This window comes from Camelina sativa, chromosome 11 (genome assembly GCF_000633955.1).
Source record: "Camelina sativa cultivar DH55 chromosome 11, Cs, whole genome shotgun sequence".
NCBI lineage: Eukaryota > Viridiplantae > Streptophyta > Magnoliopsida > Brassicales > Brassicaceae > Camelina > Camelina sativa.
This window is the reverse complement of record NC_025695.1, coordinates 9,093,823-9,112,219: the sequence shown is the minus strand read 5'-3', so window position 1 is coordinate 9,112,219 and position 18,397 is coordinate 9,093,823. Positions and strand designations below refer to the sequence as shown.

General features: G+C 34.3%; 2 protein-coding genes across 2 annotated transcripts; one reads left to right on the top strand and one right to left on the bottom strand.

Annotated features, from left to right (window-relative positions):
• On the top strand, window positions 5,783-7,066 carry LOC104722527 (mitochondrial uncoupling protein 4-like). Its single transcript, XM_010440707.2, has one exon. It carries the CDS (start codon window positions 5,953-5,955, stop codon window positions 6,898-6,900), a length of 948 nt encoding a protein of 315 aa, XP_010439009.1. The 5' UTR covers window positions 5,783-5,952; the 3' UTR covers window positions 6,901-7,066.
• On the bottom strand, window positions 6,982-14,131 carry LOC104722529 (rho GTPase-activating protein REN1). Its single transcript, XM_010440708.2, has 24 exons — window positions 13,860-14,131; window positions 13,587-13,751; window positions 13,410-13,478; window positions 13,045-13,081; window positions 12,670-12,746; window positions 12,466-12,536; window positions 12,275-12,353; window positions 11,678-11,822; window positions 11,289-11,405; window positions 11,131-11,208; window positions 10,966-11,021; window positions 10,818-10,887; window positions 10,389-10,473; window positions 10,047-10,290; window positions 9,593-9,826; window positions 9,115-9,402; window positions 8,939-8,997; window positions 8,755-8,815; window positions 8,558-8,641; window positions 8,351-8,464; window positions 8,099-8,268; window positions 7,935-7,998; window positions 7,711-7,845; window positions 6,982-7,636 (listed from the first exon to the last, which is right to left on the bottom strand). Exons 2-24 carry the CDS (start codon window positions 13,716-13,718, stop codon window positions 7,307-7,309), a joined length of 2,799 nt encoding a protein of 932 aa, XP_010439010.1. The 5' UTR covers window positions 13,719-13,751; window positions 13,860-14,131; the 3' UTR covers window positions 6,982-7,306.

The window sequence follows — 18,397 nt, the reverse complement described above, 5'->3', positions numbered from 1 at the left end:
TATTATGTATATCTTGGAAGATAATCATCAAATTTTGGGTAATGTAATAACACTATTACACTAAACATGTCATTGACAACTAAGCTATTGGTTCAAAATGAAAAGAGTATTATATGAGTATTCCAAAATATTGTTAGAATTTTATCCGGCAAGAATTAGATTCAATCCACCATGTTGATATAGATTGACAAAGATAATAGTCGATATCAAACGTAAAGACTAGATCAACGAAGAGTCATATTGTAGAATATTATTTATCTCCAATCAAATTTCATCTTATTTCTTTACTTAAAAAAAAATATTTAAGATTCATAGCTATTCCAAAAGAAAACAATATAACATCAATGATCCTAACAATTGAGTAAAATAATAGTATGAAGTAAAATTTCTATTGCCTAAATGAAAGAACAATTTTACAAATAAAACTAGAAAACACTATAATGTTTTTTTTTTGACAAACAATTTAAGCTATATTGCTAGGTTATAAATTCTAATGATGTCCTCTTTGTAGTAAAATTTTAGAAATGGAATATCAAAATGTTTTTTAATATAGAAAATCATTAAATTACAAAATTTTGAATTAAATAAACACTATATTGAGATTTATATAATTATATTTTGGATCACAAGAACTAAATATAATGATGAGTTTACAAAAGATGTATTTCAAATTTGTTGGAGGTAAGAGAGAGTTAAAAAATTTGATATAATAATTTTATTATAATAGTTTATTTTGTTAAAACATTGCATATCTTTAAAAATAAAATAAATACACATGAATGAAGATGATTTCTTTAGCTTGATTCTCATTGAGCTTTGATCGAAATTAGTATTATTAAATCTGTATCGATAATTGATTTTTTACACCCACCAAAATTTTATTATACATATGTAACTGGAAATTAGAAATAATAAGAAGACAAAGAATGACGGAAGAAATACATAAAAACAAAGAAATAGAATCTATACTATTAAAAGGGAAGCATTTTTTGCTCTGTAGAAATAAAATTGACAAAATATGACATGAAATACCCTTGAAAATATAATAAAGCATAGAAAACGATATGGGTATTAAAGTAATTTTATAAGTCAAAACACGCGGATCGTATTGTCACTCTGTTTTTGTTAGTTCGGAATGTGTTTTGTGTGTTCAGAGTAAGAATACTTATTTCCGTCACCAAACAAGATATCATTCAGTGGAAAAATATCTGGCCCATAAATAAGATATCTAAAATGGTAAACAAGCGGCCCATAAATAAGATATCCAATATGCAAACATTTAGTGGTCTAATTACATTAAATACAATATTCCAAAAACAGCATTCTTTAAATAGCAAATATTAACTACCACTAGCAACAATAATGAGAAACATATAATACTTATGTCCCTATAATCACGCGAATTACCAATTTGCATATCTCCAATTTATTACAAAATCAATAAAGGGAATCATCTACCGAAATCATTTAAAATTAAAGCTTTCCTAAATATATAAAATTAAATAAAACAACGACACAATGTAAGAAACTATACCAAACTTTAAAAATTACCAACAATATCGTTTCAAATCATGTTACCTAAACTAACAAAAGAAAATTACGCGAAATCTTTGCTACTTACCATATTCCCATATAATCATTTACTCGCCAAATATATGCTAGGTATATTCTAAATACCTAGGTCTTCAACTATAAATATATGAGTCGTCTAAAGCAATGTAGCTTACAATAATATACTCGATACCCAGTTAATATATTCTAGAAAAAAAAAGCTGCAAAACAATGGAATCACGAGCCTTGCTAATATTAAGCCATTCAAGCCGAATTTGAAGATTCAAGTGCGGATCGTTCACTCATGGCGACAGTACACGAGTTTTATTGGATAAACCTTAGAAGTGATCTTAGCAGATGTCGAAGTGGGCTTATCTTCGTAAATATAAATCTTTTATCTATGTATTTATATTTGTTTAAAACATAGATGATTACGATTAATCTTGATAATTTACTATGTGATTGTATGAAATTGCAATGTTTTTCACATGGACAGCTTTATGTTCTTATATCAAGAGTGACTTTCAAATAATGGCTAAGGTGCTAATCTTTGGTAAAGAAGTTTTTCAAAACATATAAGCAATTTATGGACTTTGAGTCTCTTACATTACTTAGGTATGCATTTTTTTAACTATTACAATATGTATAGAACACATGAGTTTACTTTCTATTGCTTTAGTTTATTCTCGCTTATCTTATTTATAGATAGCTACTGTTCAAGGCGTCAGTGATGATTAATGGTGGATTATGCCTCTTACATGAAACCAGTTTGTCTAAGTTTATATGATTTGCGAGAGGCAGTCATGTAACATTATACATTCTTTAAATCTTTATTTATTTCGACAAACATTATATTATCTTTCATAACGAAATCTATGTTGGGAACTAAAATTTCTTGAGATTTTTCTAAAACAGGTTGACCATAGATTTAATAAGGAAATTATCTAGAGTTAGAAATTGAATGTTGAAAGTGTAGAGTATTTATTTTCAAGATAGATATTTAGGTGTTTAGTAAGTATGAAGAAAATTATATAATCAAGATGACGAGGTTCCGATTTAGATTTCGGGGTTGTGATCATACTATCAAATTTTTTTTAATCTAATTTACATCTCCTAGAAAAACCAGATAATATGAAAATTTACTTAACTTGATCAACGATGGTGAGCCTTGCTTTTGGGTACATTGATTATTTCCAAGAAAAATGGATTTATAAAACAAGAATTAACACCCAATATAAAACCCAAAACCAGATTAAATAAAAACTAAAAATTAAGATTGCTTACCTTGGAACATAGTGTTATATACTCACTGGATTCTGTAAATTATTGATGAACTTGGATGTTTATTGATGTCTCTGTTGGATTTGATAATGTGGAAGACGAAGGTTAAAGAAATTGCCACTTCAATACACACTAATTTTTCCTTTTCTGTTTTTGGTCAGAGAGTCACAGAAGGTGTTTTTTTCAATTTTTTTTCTTTCAATGAGTTTATAGAAAAAAATAAAAATGCCTTTTGTTAAATTTATCGGGCATGGCAAAGTATGTTACTTTGAAGGTGGAGTTAATAACCAATAGATTGAAACTATAAGATTGATCAGCGTTATTTCTCCATGGATGGCCATTGTTAACCCTATGTTTTATAATATTCTACACTAACTTGGAGGAGGATCGAGAATACAACGTGCGAGTAGTTTTCGAGTTGCACCCACGCGAACATAGTATGGAACTATAGACTGATAAAAGTCAACTATTTTAAGTATATACATCAAGGAGAAAGTTATGATTTTATTGTTAAACACGAACATAAAATTGATTACGTTGTATAATTCTTTTTATGAACAAGTTAATTTAAATTATATAATACTATAAATTTTACTATAAAAGCTTATGGAAGTACTTCGACACCTTATTATAGACTGGAGATAAAACAGTCTAACAATACATGAAGACTCTTCCGAGTAATGGGTCATCTAAAATTAACGTAAGCTTTAACTATTGTATAGATTTGTCATTACAAATTATAATATACTATTGCTTACTAATATTAATTAATATAATTACAACTATTATACCACATTCACGACACATTTTCTACTCGCCTTTATTATGCATAAACGAATTATAAAAAAAAATACAGTTTTATTCTTTAAAATTACAGTTTCACTAAACAATAAACTTAGTTTTTGAAAATAATCCCGCACGTACGTGCCCGGGTCTGAATCTAGTCATATACATAAAAGTAAAGTTTTATTCTCTTTATTGGTCCATTTAGCATTTAATTTTTCAAAAATTAATAGTTATTTTTAATTAAATAAAAATATAATAATGTACATTAATCTATACTTTAAATCCACACTTTACTACTAAATTGTAACTGAAATATTATAAATTATGAATTGGCTATTTTCCATTCATTTTCATTCAAACATACTTTAAATTATAATTATAACTCCTCTAAGTAATTTATTTTAGAAATGTAACTTCCATCCCTTGAAAACTTATAAATAAACATTTTCACATTATCATCCACCATATCTAAAATTCTAAATATTTTATTTATGTCTTGCATGAGTTCAAAACTTATCGTAAGAATGTGATTATGTATATTTTGTTAGATTTATCTTATATTTTGTTATTATGTTTTTTCCTTTTTTATTGATTTTGTTGCTTTGACAGGTTGATGATTTGATTCGCGTATATGTGGAGGTTACTGTGATGGTGACTACATGTCTGCCACATGTCAACATCTCAAAGGAAGAGCAAGGGTATCAAATGATTATCAAGGTAGTGTGACTTGGATGACTTGGATGTGGTCACATTAAGAGAAGGGTAGTTATGAATAATAGTAAAATTAATCACTTTAGTAACCACAACGTGGTCAGGGTGTTCACCATGCTCGTACAAGATTTTGTTGCTAGAAACCATATCATCCACGACATTGCTCTTCGATATCTCCTTTTACCGGAATGTTTGTGGCGCTGACAATTTCATGCCGTCGTTGTTCCCAAGGTGGTTGTAACTCACTATCGACGTTAGCTTTATATATGTTCATACATATAGACAAATGCAATTAATTTCGTTTTGTAATATTTTACGAAATAAACCAATTTAGTTAAGAGGTTGACTATTATGTTTACGTACTTTGATTCCAGCGCCCACAAGGAAATCGAGGAGGATAGACTTTATCTTGGTTACTATGAGTTTTGAAACCATGCAAGAACATAAACAAAATAAACAAAATATTTAGAATTTTAGATATAAATAAAATAAACAAAATATTTAGAATTTTAGATATGGTGAATGATGATGTGAGAATGTTTATTTATAGGTTTTCAAGGGATGGAAATAACATTTTTAAAATAAATTAATTAGAGGAGTTACAATTATAATTTATAGTGTGTTTAAATGAAAATGAATGGAAAAATAGTCAATTCATAATTTATAAAATTTCAGTTACAATTTAGTAGTAAAGTGTGGATTTAAAGTATAGACTAATGTACATCATTACATTTTTATTTAATTAAAAATAAATATTATTTTTTTAAAAATTAAATGTTAAATGGACCAATAAAAAGAAAATGAAACCTTACTTTTATTTATATGATTTATTTTCAGTCAAATTTCATCTTATTTCTTTACTTAAAAAGAATATTTAAGGTTCATAGCTATTCCAAAAAAAATAACATCACTGAACCTAACAATTGAGTAAAATAATAGTATAAAGTGAAATTTATATTGCCTAAATGAAAGAAAATTTTACAAATAAAACTAGAAAATACACTATAAAAGAAATTGTACTAGTGAAGTGACCTTAGTGCAGTGGCAGGAGGTAAGCCCATTTGTAGAAGGCACTATCACACCCAGAATCGAATCCTGGCTCCTACAAATGTAGGAATTTGGCTAATGGGCCGGCTAGTTGGCCCTATGGTTAACAAAAAAAAAATTGTACTAGTTGCACACTAAAGAAATCATTATAGTATTTATAATAACAGGGTACCCAGAAATAATAACAACAAGTCGCTTTGGCCGAGTGGTTCGAATCTCTCAGGCGACGATTATTTTTTTTCCTTATTACATATAAGGTAAAAAGGCCCAATTAAAACACACGTCTCGGTCGTAAGCCCATAAAGACAACAGTGGGCTGTCTCTGACTCACTCACACGTTTTTCTACTTTTTTGGACCCGGCGAATCTGACTGACTTAATTAGGGTTTACTTTAATGATCGAGATCACTCTCTCTCTCACACTCATCGTTCGTCGTCAACATTGAACACAAGACAAAACCGCGTCAAAGAAACTTCACTACAAATAAATACCCTTTTGCTTCCCTCTTCTTCTTCTTCTTCAGCACAACAACAACAATCTCAATTTCATTCTCTCTTCCTCCCGATTTCCACAAAAATGAGCGCTAAAAGCTTCGTCGAAGGTGGGATTGCCTCCGTAATCGCCGGTTGTTCCACTCACCCTCTCGATCTCATCAAGGTTCGTCTTCAGCTCCACGGCGAAGCTCCTTCCTCCACCACCGTCACTCTCCTCCGTCCAGCTCTCGCTTTCCCCAACTCTTCCCCTGCAGCTTTTCTCGCCGAGACCACCACCGCTTCCGTTCCCAAAATTGGACCGATTTCACTCGGAATCAACATCGTCAAGTCGGAAGGCGCCGCCGCGTTATTCTCCGGCGTCTCCGCTACTCTTCTCCGTCAGACTCTCTATTCCACCACCAGGATGGGTCTATACGAAGTGCTAAAGACCAAATGGTCTGATCCTGAGTCAGGGAAGCTGAGTCTGAGTCGTAAGATCGATGCGGGGCTTGTCGCTGGTGGGATCGGAGCCGCCGTTGGAAATCCAGCCGACGTGGCGATGGTTAGGATGCAAGCTGACGGGAGGCTTCCTTTAGCACAGCGTCGTAACTACGCCGGAGTAGGAGACGCAATCAAGAGCATGGTGAAAGGAGAAGGCGTAACGAGCTTGTGGCGTGGCTCTGCTTTGACGATTAACAGAGCGATGATTGTGACTGCAGCTCAGCTTGCGTCTTACGATCAGTTCAAGGAAGGGATACTGGAGAGTGGTGTGATTGAGGATGGGCTCGGGACTCACGTGGTTGCGAGTTTCGCGGCGGGGTTTGTTGCTTCGGTGGCTTCGAATCCGGTGGATGTGATAAAGACGAGAGTGATGAATATGAAGGTGGGAGCTTACGAAGGCGCGTTGGATTGTGCGGTTAAGACGGTTAGAGCTGAAGGAGCAATGGCTCTTTATAAAGGCTTTGTTCCTACGGTTTGTAGGCAAGGACCTTTCACTGTTGTTCTCTTCGTTACCTTGGAGCAAATCAAGAAGCTGCTTCGTGATTTTTGATACTACTACTACTACTATTCTTTTATTGATGATGACGACTACTTTTTTTTTTTTTTTTAATTCATTTTTGAAATACAGTAGTGAACCCAAAAGAGGGCAAAAGGAGTTCAATATATTTTTTGTTCAATCATTGGTGTTATAAATACAATTCAATTTTTGGTTTTTATACTGATGTGAATGTCCACTACCAAAACAACAGATCCAACGCACAGTTGAAACACAAACAAAAAAATGTGTAGTTTATTTGGTCAAAGAAAAGGCTGAAGAATAAGGCAGAGAAAGAGGAGTGGACTAAAAAAGAATGAATCTGTTATTTTGTTGTTGGGGTGAAAGAATAAGGCATAAAATGGTGCTGGAGTTAATTTGGCGGCTGTACATCTGGAGTTAAGCAGCTCTAAGAAAGAGATCATCTGGAAAAGGTTCTCGGTGTAGTGTTGGGAATCTGGCTTCCTCCAGATGATCCTCTGCCTCTGTCTCCTCCGTTCTCGGATCTTCCTCTGTCAAGAACATGTGCGCTTTGGATTTTGCCACTGTCTGAGTCCTTGTTCGAGTTCGACCCTGATCCTTTCTCGGTTTCCTCTGATACACGGTTTTGCCCTGAGGATGGACTGGGTTGCCCTGAAGATCTTCCTTTGTCCATGTTTTGGAGCTCGTTTGCAATCTGACTTCGCCTCTCCTTCAGGAAGTTGAGTCGCATTGTCAATTTGGAAAGTGCAGAAGTTGTTGTTGTGCTTCCCTGTTTGTTGCACTCAGCTTCTAGTTTTTGAACGATATTTGGATGAAATTTAATGGTTTCAGTATGAAACTTACCTCTCCCTTTGTGCCAGACCTCTTTGACATGCCTGCCAGCTTTGTGCTGCCACGTGACATTTCTTGTTGCGAGCTTTTGTTCCGTGAATCCTGTTGCTTCTCCGTCTCATTTTCTCTTGCAGCCGCTTGCCCATCCTGCAAAATGTTGCCCGTCTGTAGTGGATAAATACATAGGAAAGAAAACACGATTTGATAGACATATATCAGATGTTTACAATGGTTACCTTGGACGTTGACCTTTCAAAAATGTGAGTAGAGGCTGCTTCAGTATCCTTTTGTTTATCCTTCCTGTGTGACAAAGTTGAAAGAAAACTACTAATTAGCTTTTGATATGGGTTAAAAATCAAAGGTTGTGACGTTAAATGTTAATCTGTTGTGAATCCTTTACATCTTTGCATTGTGCTCTGGCATTTTCCGAGATTCTTTGCTGTTACCATGCGTGGAACCAGAGGCTTTTACGTCCTGTTGACCAAGTCTATTTTCAAGATCATCAACTTTATGTTCCAAGTTGGCAATATCAGCCTCCGCCTGAGCTACGTCTTGCAGATCTTTCTTCAACTGCAGACAGGTCTTCCAAGTTATGTACTTTTTTTAACCAGCCAAAAGATCAACTAGTTGCTAGACAAAGATGAAGAGCAACCTTTTCATCGATTGTTTCTGGAATAGGTTGATTCCCTTTTGACACGTTCAGTCCTGTTTCCAGGGCTAATTTCCTGTCTCTCTCTTGCTGCAACTGTTCTTGTAGTCTTTCCACCTAGAGGAAGGTAAAACACAAAATTCATAAACCTAAACATAGACACTCAATAAACAAACTTCACATAGCTATATGGTTTTATTTTACACTTACATCTTGCTCTAGAGCTTGGCGCCGCCCGTACAAAGCCTTCTTCCGTCGCTCCAAACTAGCCTGTAGAACTGCATTGTTTTTGACCTGTTCTACCAAACATGGAGGTTGTTACAGGTCATATATATTTTTAAAAATCATCACTTGTATTGCCAAACGAGGTAGCAAAGGAAAAGATACTCAAAAGGACTTATCGTGACCTCTTCTGTAATTTTGTTTTGCAGCTCCAATTTGGTTGACTCAAGTATCTCAATGTCAGCACTGCAGAATATTAACATTTTCAGATGAAACCCATGTAAACCACATCAATTCTAGTCCAAACAAATTTGAAGTTTTGTAAGAACCATAACGATGCAAATCATTTGTCAAGATGATAATACTTACTTGTCCTCATCCACTTCCGCTGTGAAATCAATAGATTCCATTGACAGGTTTTTCTTCCCCTGAGCACATAAAACACCAAACTTTTAGTATATGTCTGGATCCCCTTAAGAGATAGATAAAACACATAGAGAGCTGGTCCCTCGAAATAAAAAAGGCAGAAGGAAAAATAAACTTACAGGGGTACGGCCCCAGTGCCTTTTACTTCCTCCTGGTGCATCAGATAATGTTGACGGTTTTTGAGTGCTAGATGCCACATCTGATGTTGATGAATTCTTATCTTCAGGTTTCGAGACCTCTACAACAGCCTTTACCTCTGCATTATCAGCTCCTCTTACCACGATTTCCTCATCCTTTTTTCCGTCATTGTGTCGTGGTAGTGAAGATCGTCTGGAGCCAGATAAAAGCTTCTTAGGCTCCCTACTTGCTTTCGGGGATTTTGATACAGGACTTAAATTATCATTAATCTGCAGAAAACAGTGCAAACACAATAGTAAGAAAGGATGAGGACCAAAGAACTTGTACCATCAATGTGAACTTTAAAATAAATTCTAGAATCCAAATATGTAACTCATTTGTAATGGAAATACTCCTTGTAATCGTAAGATTACTTTTCGGGAAATAGATTAAATATTGAAGATTAGTATATGAACGTGCCTTATGGTCATCAGGATCAATGCTGTCTGCATATTTGTCGTCTGAGGCGGCACTCTCACTATATGATCCATCAGATTCATTTTCTAGGTCCTCTTCCTCATCTGTGTAGTCATCAGATCCCTGGGTGCCATCATAATCATCATCATCATCATACACTTCATCATCAGATCCCTCCTCTGTCCCACTACCACTTTCTTCTGAGTCAGAGTACAAGCCCGGTGACAGGGAACCTTCCTGCAGACAGACCATTTATGAAGCTAAAAGTCAGTGTCTGAAAATAAGCACACAAGTGCAACTATGATAAGATCCGGAGTTGCCATTTCACACTGCCTCCAATGCTTTCACTATACTAATGTAATAAAGAACGGATTACTATGCAGATAGGAAACCACTTCATCATTTATGATCATGTGACTAAGAAGGTCCTTAATCATAGAGAGAAGTATAGTCTTACTCCAAATATACTTTCATATTCTTCTAATAGTGTTATCACTATAGCCTGGGCATGATTCGCTGCTGCAGCTGCTTGCAGAAGTTGCATAGAACCATCACCGCCGACATCAAAATCATTTTCAATTTCACAGTCACCAGCCAGAAGGGGTCGAAGAAGTAAAGGTGCCATACAAGCTGCAACGGCGTTTGTGTTCATCCGGTTCACGGTTTTGTTAGAGGCTACAGTCTGCATCATCATCAGGATTCTGAAAGAGGACAAACAATCAGAACTAATGACAAAAGTTATTTTACCCTGTAAGCATGTTAAATAAGTTTCGTAAGCTAAATGTGGAAAAGAGACAACCTTTGCAATAGGCGACGATTTGGTTCAGGGAATGATTCACAGATTGCTGCCCGCATAGCATTGACTCTATTGCCACGGTCAGTACCTGGTAAAGCTACGCGTCAGAAAACTGGAAATATGATATGTTGCAAGGAGAATAGGCGAGCAAATTCCAATTTTTATTATCAATCCTGACTAAGTTCTAGATATTGTCAAATAATATGTCATTCTGTAGAAAGCAACAAAAATAACAAACACAACAAAAGTAGATATGCATGTCCAAAAAGAGATTTTCAGTCAAATTTAAGATGGAGACATCTGATTGTCCTTAAAAGTAAGCAATATAATGATCACAGTAACCCCCAAGGTAGATAAATGCTTTTGATGGAGCACCAAGGAAGAGGACACACACAAACATTAAAGAAAACAGAAAGAGAATGATAAACTTACGGCAAGCTTCCAGAAGGGCGTTGCAACAAGATGCAGGCACCGGAGAGGAAGGCAACTCTCTGAGAAAATACTGCACATTTATGGATACAGTTAGAGAGGTTTAAGAGTGATAGGCTAACTCAGCATTGTACTGAATAGTAGCAGGTACCTTAAGGCAATCAGCAATAACATGAGCATCCTCCTCGGGACTGAAATCATTTTTTCCTGAACCAAGTGCCTACGTATTAATAACTTGCACAAAGCAGGAAAGAAACAAAAAAAAGAAGAAGAATAAAATACACGTAATCGTGTACATATACTTAAAAACTCAAACCTTGTTCATATTCGCGAATCCTGTGTTCAACATCATCAACATCGGCAGCTTGTCTCAAGATTCCTTCAATCCTGACTCCTGCAGGATATTGTTGTCTTATTTCAGCTCAGAGTGAGTAAAAGAAGCAGCAAATCAAGCTGAAAGCTTAAAACTAATACCATGATCTTCAACAAATCTAAGGGCCTTTTCCAAGAATGATGGAGCTCCATCGACATCTTCTAAAGCAAGTAATACTGGCCTTCCAAGGACAGTTGATTTTGTTGGTGTCTCATCTTCTGTAAGAATATGAAAAAGTGCATCATTGTCTAATGAACTGAAAGAGAAACTAATCTTTCGATATCTACTGAATGCCCCTAATATGGGGAGCCTTTCAACACGAACTGGTCAGCCTTTAACTCCAGACAGGGAACATATGTTAACATAATAATATTCTCACGTTGCTTATTTTCTAGAGAGGAGGAAACTTTGACATCCTCACAACACTTAAGAAATAACATATCTTGTTATATATATAAAGACTAAACCATTGAAAAGGTGACAAACATACTCTTTTCATCAGCACCAACAGCGGGATCGGCATGATCATTCCTGAATATACCATTTTGACCCATAACATGGGAAGCACTTGGTGCCTGTGTCAAAGCATTTTCCAGAGCAGCTTTCCACTCATATAGATCCTCCATAGTGTCAGCCTTCAAAAAAAACAATCATAAGGTCAAAGTTAATCCATCATTGATTCTCTGTCCTTTAGTGATTTATGATTAGGCCAAAATATTCTTCAAAGTCAAACTTGAACTTACACAAGCTGCTATGCTAACACGATAATAAAGATAAAAGCACATTAGAATAGACGATTAATCAGCGGATTCTAAGTAGATAGAATCGGTTTGCATTTCTCGGTAGTCAGAAAATACATCCATAACAAAACAGAGTTTCACTAAATCAAAAAAACAGTTTTAAGGAGGTAAAGGTTGGATTCCGGTGTTGTAGCACTGGCACCCATGTAGCCAAAAAACGCAAAGGAACGGTTCTGAATGCATAGAAATTTTCAGGGGGTAATATAAGATGCAAAATGAGATGGATGCAATAGATATAAACAAGATCAAGGAGACCAATTGACAGAAAACAGAAAGATGAGAAAAACCTTGAGTGTAAAGGCACGTCCATCACGACCGTCAGGGAAGAGAACAGTCAACAGCTTTTTATCTGCCTTAACAACCACACTAAAAGATAGTTCGAAGTTCTATGATGTCAGTAACACCGAACCATAGGATTAACATAAAACATCATCATATATGAAGAAGAAGATTGTAATGATTCGAGTAATAATCCAACCTGCCTGAATTGTTGAGATCAATTCCCCCAAGGGTCAGGTTGACCTCACTTCCCCTCTGTTGGACTGCACTCTGAAAGATGAACAGACGATATGTGATACCCGTTCTCTGTAACAATAACGGGCTCATGCCTCGTATAAAATTGTAAGAACTATATCTGATATAGGATATTTTCAACAATATCTTCAAAGAAAAAAGTGCTTACAGGGTCACTTCGAAAGAAAACAAGTGAAGTACGCGTCAAAATAAACCATCTTTTCTTCCATGATGTCCAGCCAATCCCTGTATTAAATGAAACAGAAAGTGATGAGAGACAATGTTTGAGATATAGCCACTGAACAGGACATGTAGCCTAGTGGTTTTTGTGCAAGTTCCGTCGTAGTATCACACTATCTGGGTTCAACCCGCCTACAAAACCCACTTCACGTGATAAATGTCGTTACTCTCTGCCAGTAACAGTTACCCCCAGTCAGAATTAAGACAACATCTCATCCTAACTAGAACAACTCTCATCTCATCATCCTAAGAAAGGCTACACTGAACTAAGTATACATCCTAAGAGAACAGAGCATACGATTACCTTTTGATGATATAGATAGCGGTCCACTCTTGAAAACCTACAAAGTCGACAAAAAAGAGAGTCAGAGATATCTTAAGATGAATTCAACAACAGCAGGCATATAACGGAATGAATCCAATTCAGTAAAAGCATATAACGATCCTTCTAGCTCGGAATGTAAAATTGATCATAAGAAACCCAGAACAAGTCTAATGATTGATTATATAAATGCTCATCATGGCGCAACAATGACCGATGGAGAAGACAGGGGAATTTTAACAAAAAAGGGATTCTGAAGGAGCATTTTCACATATTCACCTAGCTAGTCTTCTTCCATTACAGAGTTCAATTCAATCACAATGCTAAATAGAGGGAGTCAATATTACCGTGTTGCCACCACGGGTACGCGAGTCTGTGTTCCCAGACTGCGCTTGAGGAATGCTACAGGTGTCACCCTGAGATCGGAACAACAAAAACGAAGATTGATTGGGATTTTTCCCGGAGATAAATATCCAAAAAAAAAATCATAAAAGAGAGAGAGAGAGAGAGAGAGAGAGACGCACATGAGACTCCTGATCTTGTTGTTCAAGAGCGCTAGGCTGCTGCTGTTGTTGTTGTTGGTTTGGCTGAGCCTGAGGCTGTGAGGACGATGATGATGATGATGATGATGATGATTCTGCGTTTTTGTTAGCCATAACTCGGGTTCACGCCATATACGTACGTACGGACTAAAGAGAAGAAGAATGTACGATCATCAAATTCGAGGAGAGGGTAAACGGAATCGGATTCTGACGAGAAGATGCCATGAATATAATATGAATTCGAGAGAAACAAACCTTGATTTGATTCGATCTGGATGATGATTATTATTAATCAAAAATTAAAAAAAAAAAAAAAAAATTACTGATTTTAGGGGTGAGAGAATAGAGAGAAATGGCGAGAATGATTAATTGATTATTGTGATTGATTGATTAGAGAGTTTCAACGGAGTTTGAGGAGAAGCGATAAAAATGGGCGAAAAGAGAGGAAACCCCCCCCCAGACTAGACTCTCCTCTCTCTCTCTCTCTCTCTCTCTCTCTGGCAGTTGTACACGTCATCATCTCCCTTTCTTTCTTGGAGGGAAATTTTTTTCCCCTTTGACCTCTTCTTCCTCTCTTTCTCCAAACTCCAACCATTACTATTTTTCTTTATTTATTATCAAAAGAATTAACACTCTTGTAATTAACTCTCTGTTCTATAGTTTATATATATGGATTATGTGCTAATTGATCTGTCTCTATAGTCTCACTCTAAGACATTAATTTAGGATTATTAGATATAAATTAAATCAAAGAGCCTCTATTTCTCTCCTTGTGACAGAAGACAAAAAAAAAAAAAAGGGAAAATGACAACCTTACATTACATTTGACCGTCTGACCTCCTCAGTAATATTTCTGAATCGTGCTGGGCACGACCCTCCCTCCACCACCACTCTCTCTTTATTTTATTTGAGTTAGGCTTTTAGGCATCTCTCTTGAGTTTGAATAATTGTATATATAAATGATAATTAATCTACGTGAACCATTATAAACGATTTTTGTCTTTTTCGATAATAATGCTGCGTGCATGGGAACTCGTTCATTCGTCTGCGTTTCGAGTTTTTCTTTTTTTTGTGATAGGTCATAGGTGGTTCAATATACTATTCATTTCACATTTATAACTTATGCAACTATTGCAAGCTTTAACTATTCTTTTATTTTTTCCAGCTCTCAGGAAGTCTTAACATTTTTTTCAGCCTTAACTATATATATGCTATTTACTGTAGGAACAAATTTTTTTATATCAAACACAATGCCGGACAAGAGGTGAGGGGGGGGGGGGGNGGGGGGCTCATAATCCAAGTTTGTGTTATATAGACTTAAGAGTCTTAAGATTTATGATACTATTGTTTTATATTTTCTTACAAACATGTTATAACCCTTTAAATTTTGTAATTTTGTACAATTCTTTTATGTTTTGACTCCATTCTTTACATAATTTTGTTTTGTGTATTTGACCCGTAAAAATATTGGTTATTTCAACATTCAGCGAAATATGTAACCGCCCAAAAACTTGCGAACTAGCTAGGTTTGGCCCATGGACAGCCGACCAACAATATTTGACAGCTTTAGGAGTCATGTAACGCTAATATTCTCACAAAGTCTCATCATCCAGCACCATAAACGTTGCACAGCGTCTCTTACCTTGTGAATAACTGCATAGAAACCATCCTCCAGATTATTCCCGAGCCCACCACCACAACATCACGCAGTAAGATAATTCATCCCTCGCTTGAAATTGTTTATGCTATGATCTGGAGATCTGTATCTATCGTCTGTCATATATATCTTATTATATAAAGTTTGATGTTAAAATTGCTCATTAACAAAATTATGACAAGTGTCAAATATATTGATTAGATATTGACACGTGTCAAATTTTTTTTTTTTTTTTATAATAAATGTAGTAAGACAGCTAATTATATTTAGAGAATTTTACATGTTTATATATTACAAATTTTATTTTTCTAAATCAAAAAAGAAAACTAAGAAAATCAATATATTTTCTATTGTATGCTAATTATATTATATGTGTGTTTTCAACAAAATTTGACTTGTGTAATCAGCAACTTAATTTATTAAGTGTGCTATAAGAGTTTTGGATAAAAGTACAAAGATTAATAAACAATAAATATTATACCATTTATAAAATTCAACCAATAGGAAAATATACTCCATAGTTCAAATATTTATAAATTGTTATATCAATAAAAATTATACATAGAAATTTGAGAAAATATAATAAAATAGAGCAAGAAAAGCCTTTAAACTCTTATATAATTGAAGTGAGAGAATATTAAAATAAAATATGAAAGATTCATATTCAATATTAAAATGTTACAAGATAAAATCTATAAACATGTTAACATTACTATTTAATTATTTTCTATATTTTTTAAAAAATTTTACCCGCGTAATAATGTGGGTCTTATCTAGATAATACATAAGGTTAATAAAAAAATGTGTATTTTTCCTTCAGATATTGTGATTTGAATTTTTTTAAACAAACATATATTACTCAATTAATATAAAAAGTGTGTGCTCAACATACATATATAGTAAATTTACTGTATATAGTAAATTATAAAATTTTAAGAAGTTTATAATTGATAACTTATATATCTAAACTTAATAAAAAGTTTAAAATTATAAATATTTAAACATATTAAGTTTTTAAAATTACACAAACGAGTTATATTACATGACAGTTATATGACCTTAAATGATTGAATTATACTAAAAAATAAACTATCAGTAATATGATATTTCAATACGGGTTAAATCCTCATTTTAATGTTTTAACAACATCAATATAAAATATGTCAAATCAAACTGATTTGATTAATATTGTAGTAAACAAAAATTATTGTGCGGTTATACCACGGTTTATATATTAAATCATTAAAATTAACAAAAATGTATATTAGCAAAATTAGTATTAAATCATTAAAATTAACAAAAAAAGTACATTAACAAAAAAAATTAAAAAAAAAACTTATCCCGCGGTGTACCGTGGATCCTAATCTAGTATATATATATATATATAGTTCCTAGCTAGTATATTTTTGTCTCTATGATATTTGATTTTTATTAGTAAATTAATATGTTTAATAATTCGTTTTTCTCCTCGATTGCATGCAGTGCGCAACACATGTGTGGTATGTGAATGGGAGGATTACTCAATATCAGAAAACCTAGATCATCCTTATTCGATTAAGAAGAAAATCAAATCAGCTCTCAAGAAGGAGGGTTATAGAGCAACCACAGTAAACGCAAGTGACGAATGGTCAGAGAAAGAAATGGAAGGGCCACTTGTTTATTATGTCCAAAAGCACATTATAGATAGACAATAAAATAAACGTTTCAACCCTCATCACAATGGTAACAAAAAACAAACAACAACATTGGAAGATTTGCAAGGGGACCAATAGTTAGTCGTCTATGGAAGCAGTATGAATATCCCCTACTAGCTTCCGCTTACGTTGAGAGCTTCCGCTAATATTGTTTCGGCCTCCATCAAATATGCTAGTAAACAACGGGGCACCAGGCCATATTTGTTTATCTTCGGAAAAGAGAACAGCATGATAACTAATACGCAAAGCACCCATAAAAGTATAAAAATTGCCTTCGCGATCGATTACTTTTGCCAGTACAATCAGATTTAAAGGAGGTGTAGGATGTTTGAATGCCCACAACACCATGTCACAATACATGGTACAGTGTCTCGCATGATCACCCCCTAATATCAACAACGGATATATCTTAGATTACAGATATATATAAGAGAAACGAAGAGAGTAAAAAATGAAATTCTCACCTGGGCTAAAGACTTCGAATTTGAATCCAGCATCCAATAATTGACGTCGCAAGTCATCCGAAACCGTATTATCATCAGCATAAGCGTGAATGACCACCTCCGCATCACAACCATGCTTCTTGATAGCGTCTTTGATACTTTGGTAAATCGAAGCAGGATCGAGACCATATGGGATTGGGTAATCATTCACATCCCAAAACACACATGTCTTGCCATCTACACCGAGGTACGTAAGACAAATAATAAACTAGATCCGATTAGATATGCTAATCAAAGACATATATTAAAGAAGAAAGAGACATCAATATAGAGAGAGAAAGAGATCTTACGCTTGTCAACAAATCTCACCAACGTGTTATCGCACATGGTGGTTTCGTCGGAGGACTACGGATAATGAATTGACAGACGACGACTCTGTGAATGTTTTGGGGTTTACAGTACAAAGCGTGCGAGCTTCGCGTCTATCGTTTTATATAGGTTCTTCATATTGGGCTGGGCCTGGCACTACCGCCGTATTGGGTAATGTTTTTCTCAAAACATTTATATATTATTATTCTTAAATTAATTTTTTTGTTAATGTTAATGTGTACTGCATGTTAGACAAACATGTACATTAATTAAGTTCCGACATATTAAAAATTTGGACGTCTTCATTGTATTATTTTAGTCACTGTTTGGGATAATCATTCCCATAATCCCATGAACGCCATCTGTATCATCTCACTAAAGTAAACGTTAATTTAATTATGGTTTAATGCTGGTTAATTATGATTCACTGGTTTTTTTTTCCTTAAATCATTACGCTTGTCGATTTAATATATTTATAAATTAAAATTAGAAAGTAATTAAAATAATATTTTTTTTAAATATTAAATGTGCTTAAAGGGATCCAATACAGTTAGATTCTATTTTCAGCAAAATTAGTTGCTTCTTGTCTTACTACTTACGACTCTTTTTTTTTTTTTTTTTTTTTTTTTT

What these genes read in the sequence shown, in the direction of transcription:
- LOC104722527 (XM_010440707.2), top strand. Translation starts at nt 5,953, where the DNA reads ATGAGCGCTAAAAGCTTCGTCGAAGGTGGGATTGCCTCCGTAATCGCC.
- LOC104722529 (XM_010440708.2), bottom strand. Translation starts at nt 13,718, where the DNA reads ATGGCTAACAAAAACGCAGAATCATCATCATCATCATCATCATCATCG. An exon ending in GCTATCTATATCATCAAAAG is followed by an intron (nt 12,747 to 13,044) that starts GTAATCGTATGC and finishes CATTTAATACAG; the next exon opens with GGATTGGCTGGACATCATGG. An exon ending in GACGTGCCTTTACACTCAAG is followed by an intron (nt 11,823 to 12,274) that starts GTTTTTCTCATC and finishes TTTTTTTTGAAG; the next exon opens with GCTGACACTATGGAGGATCT.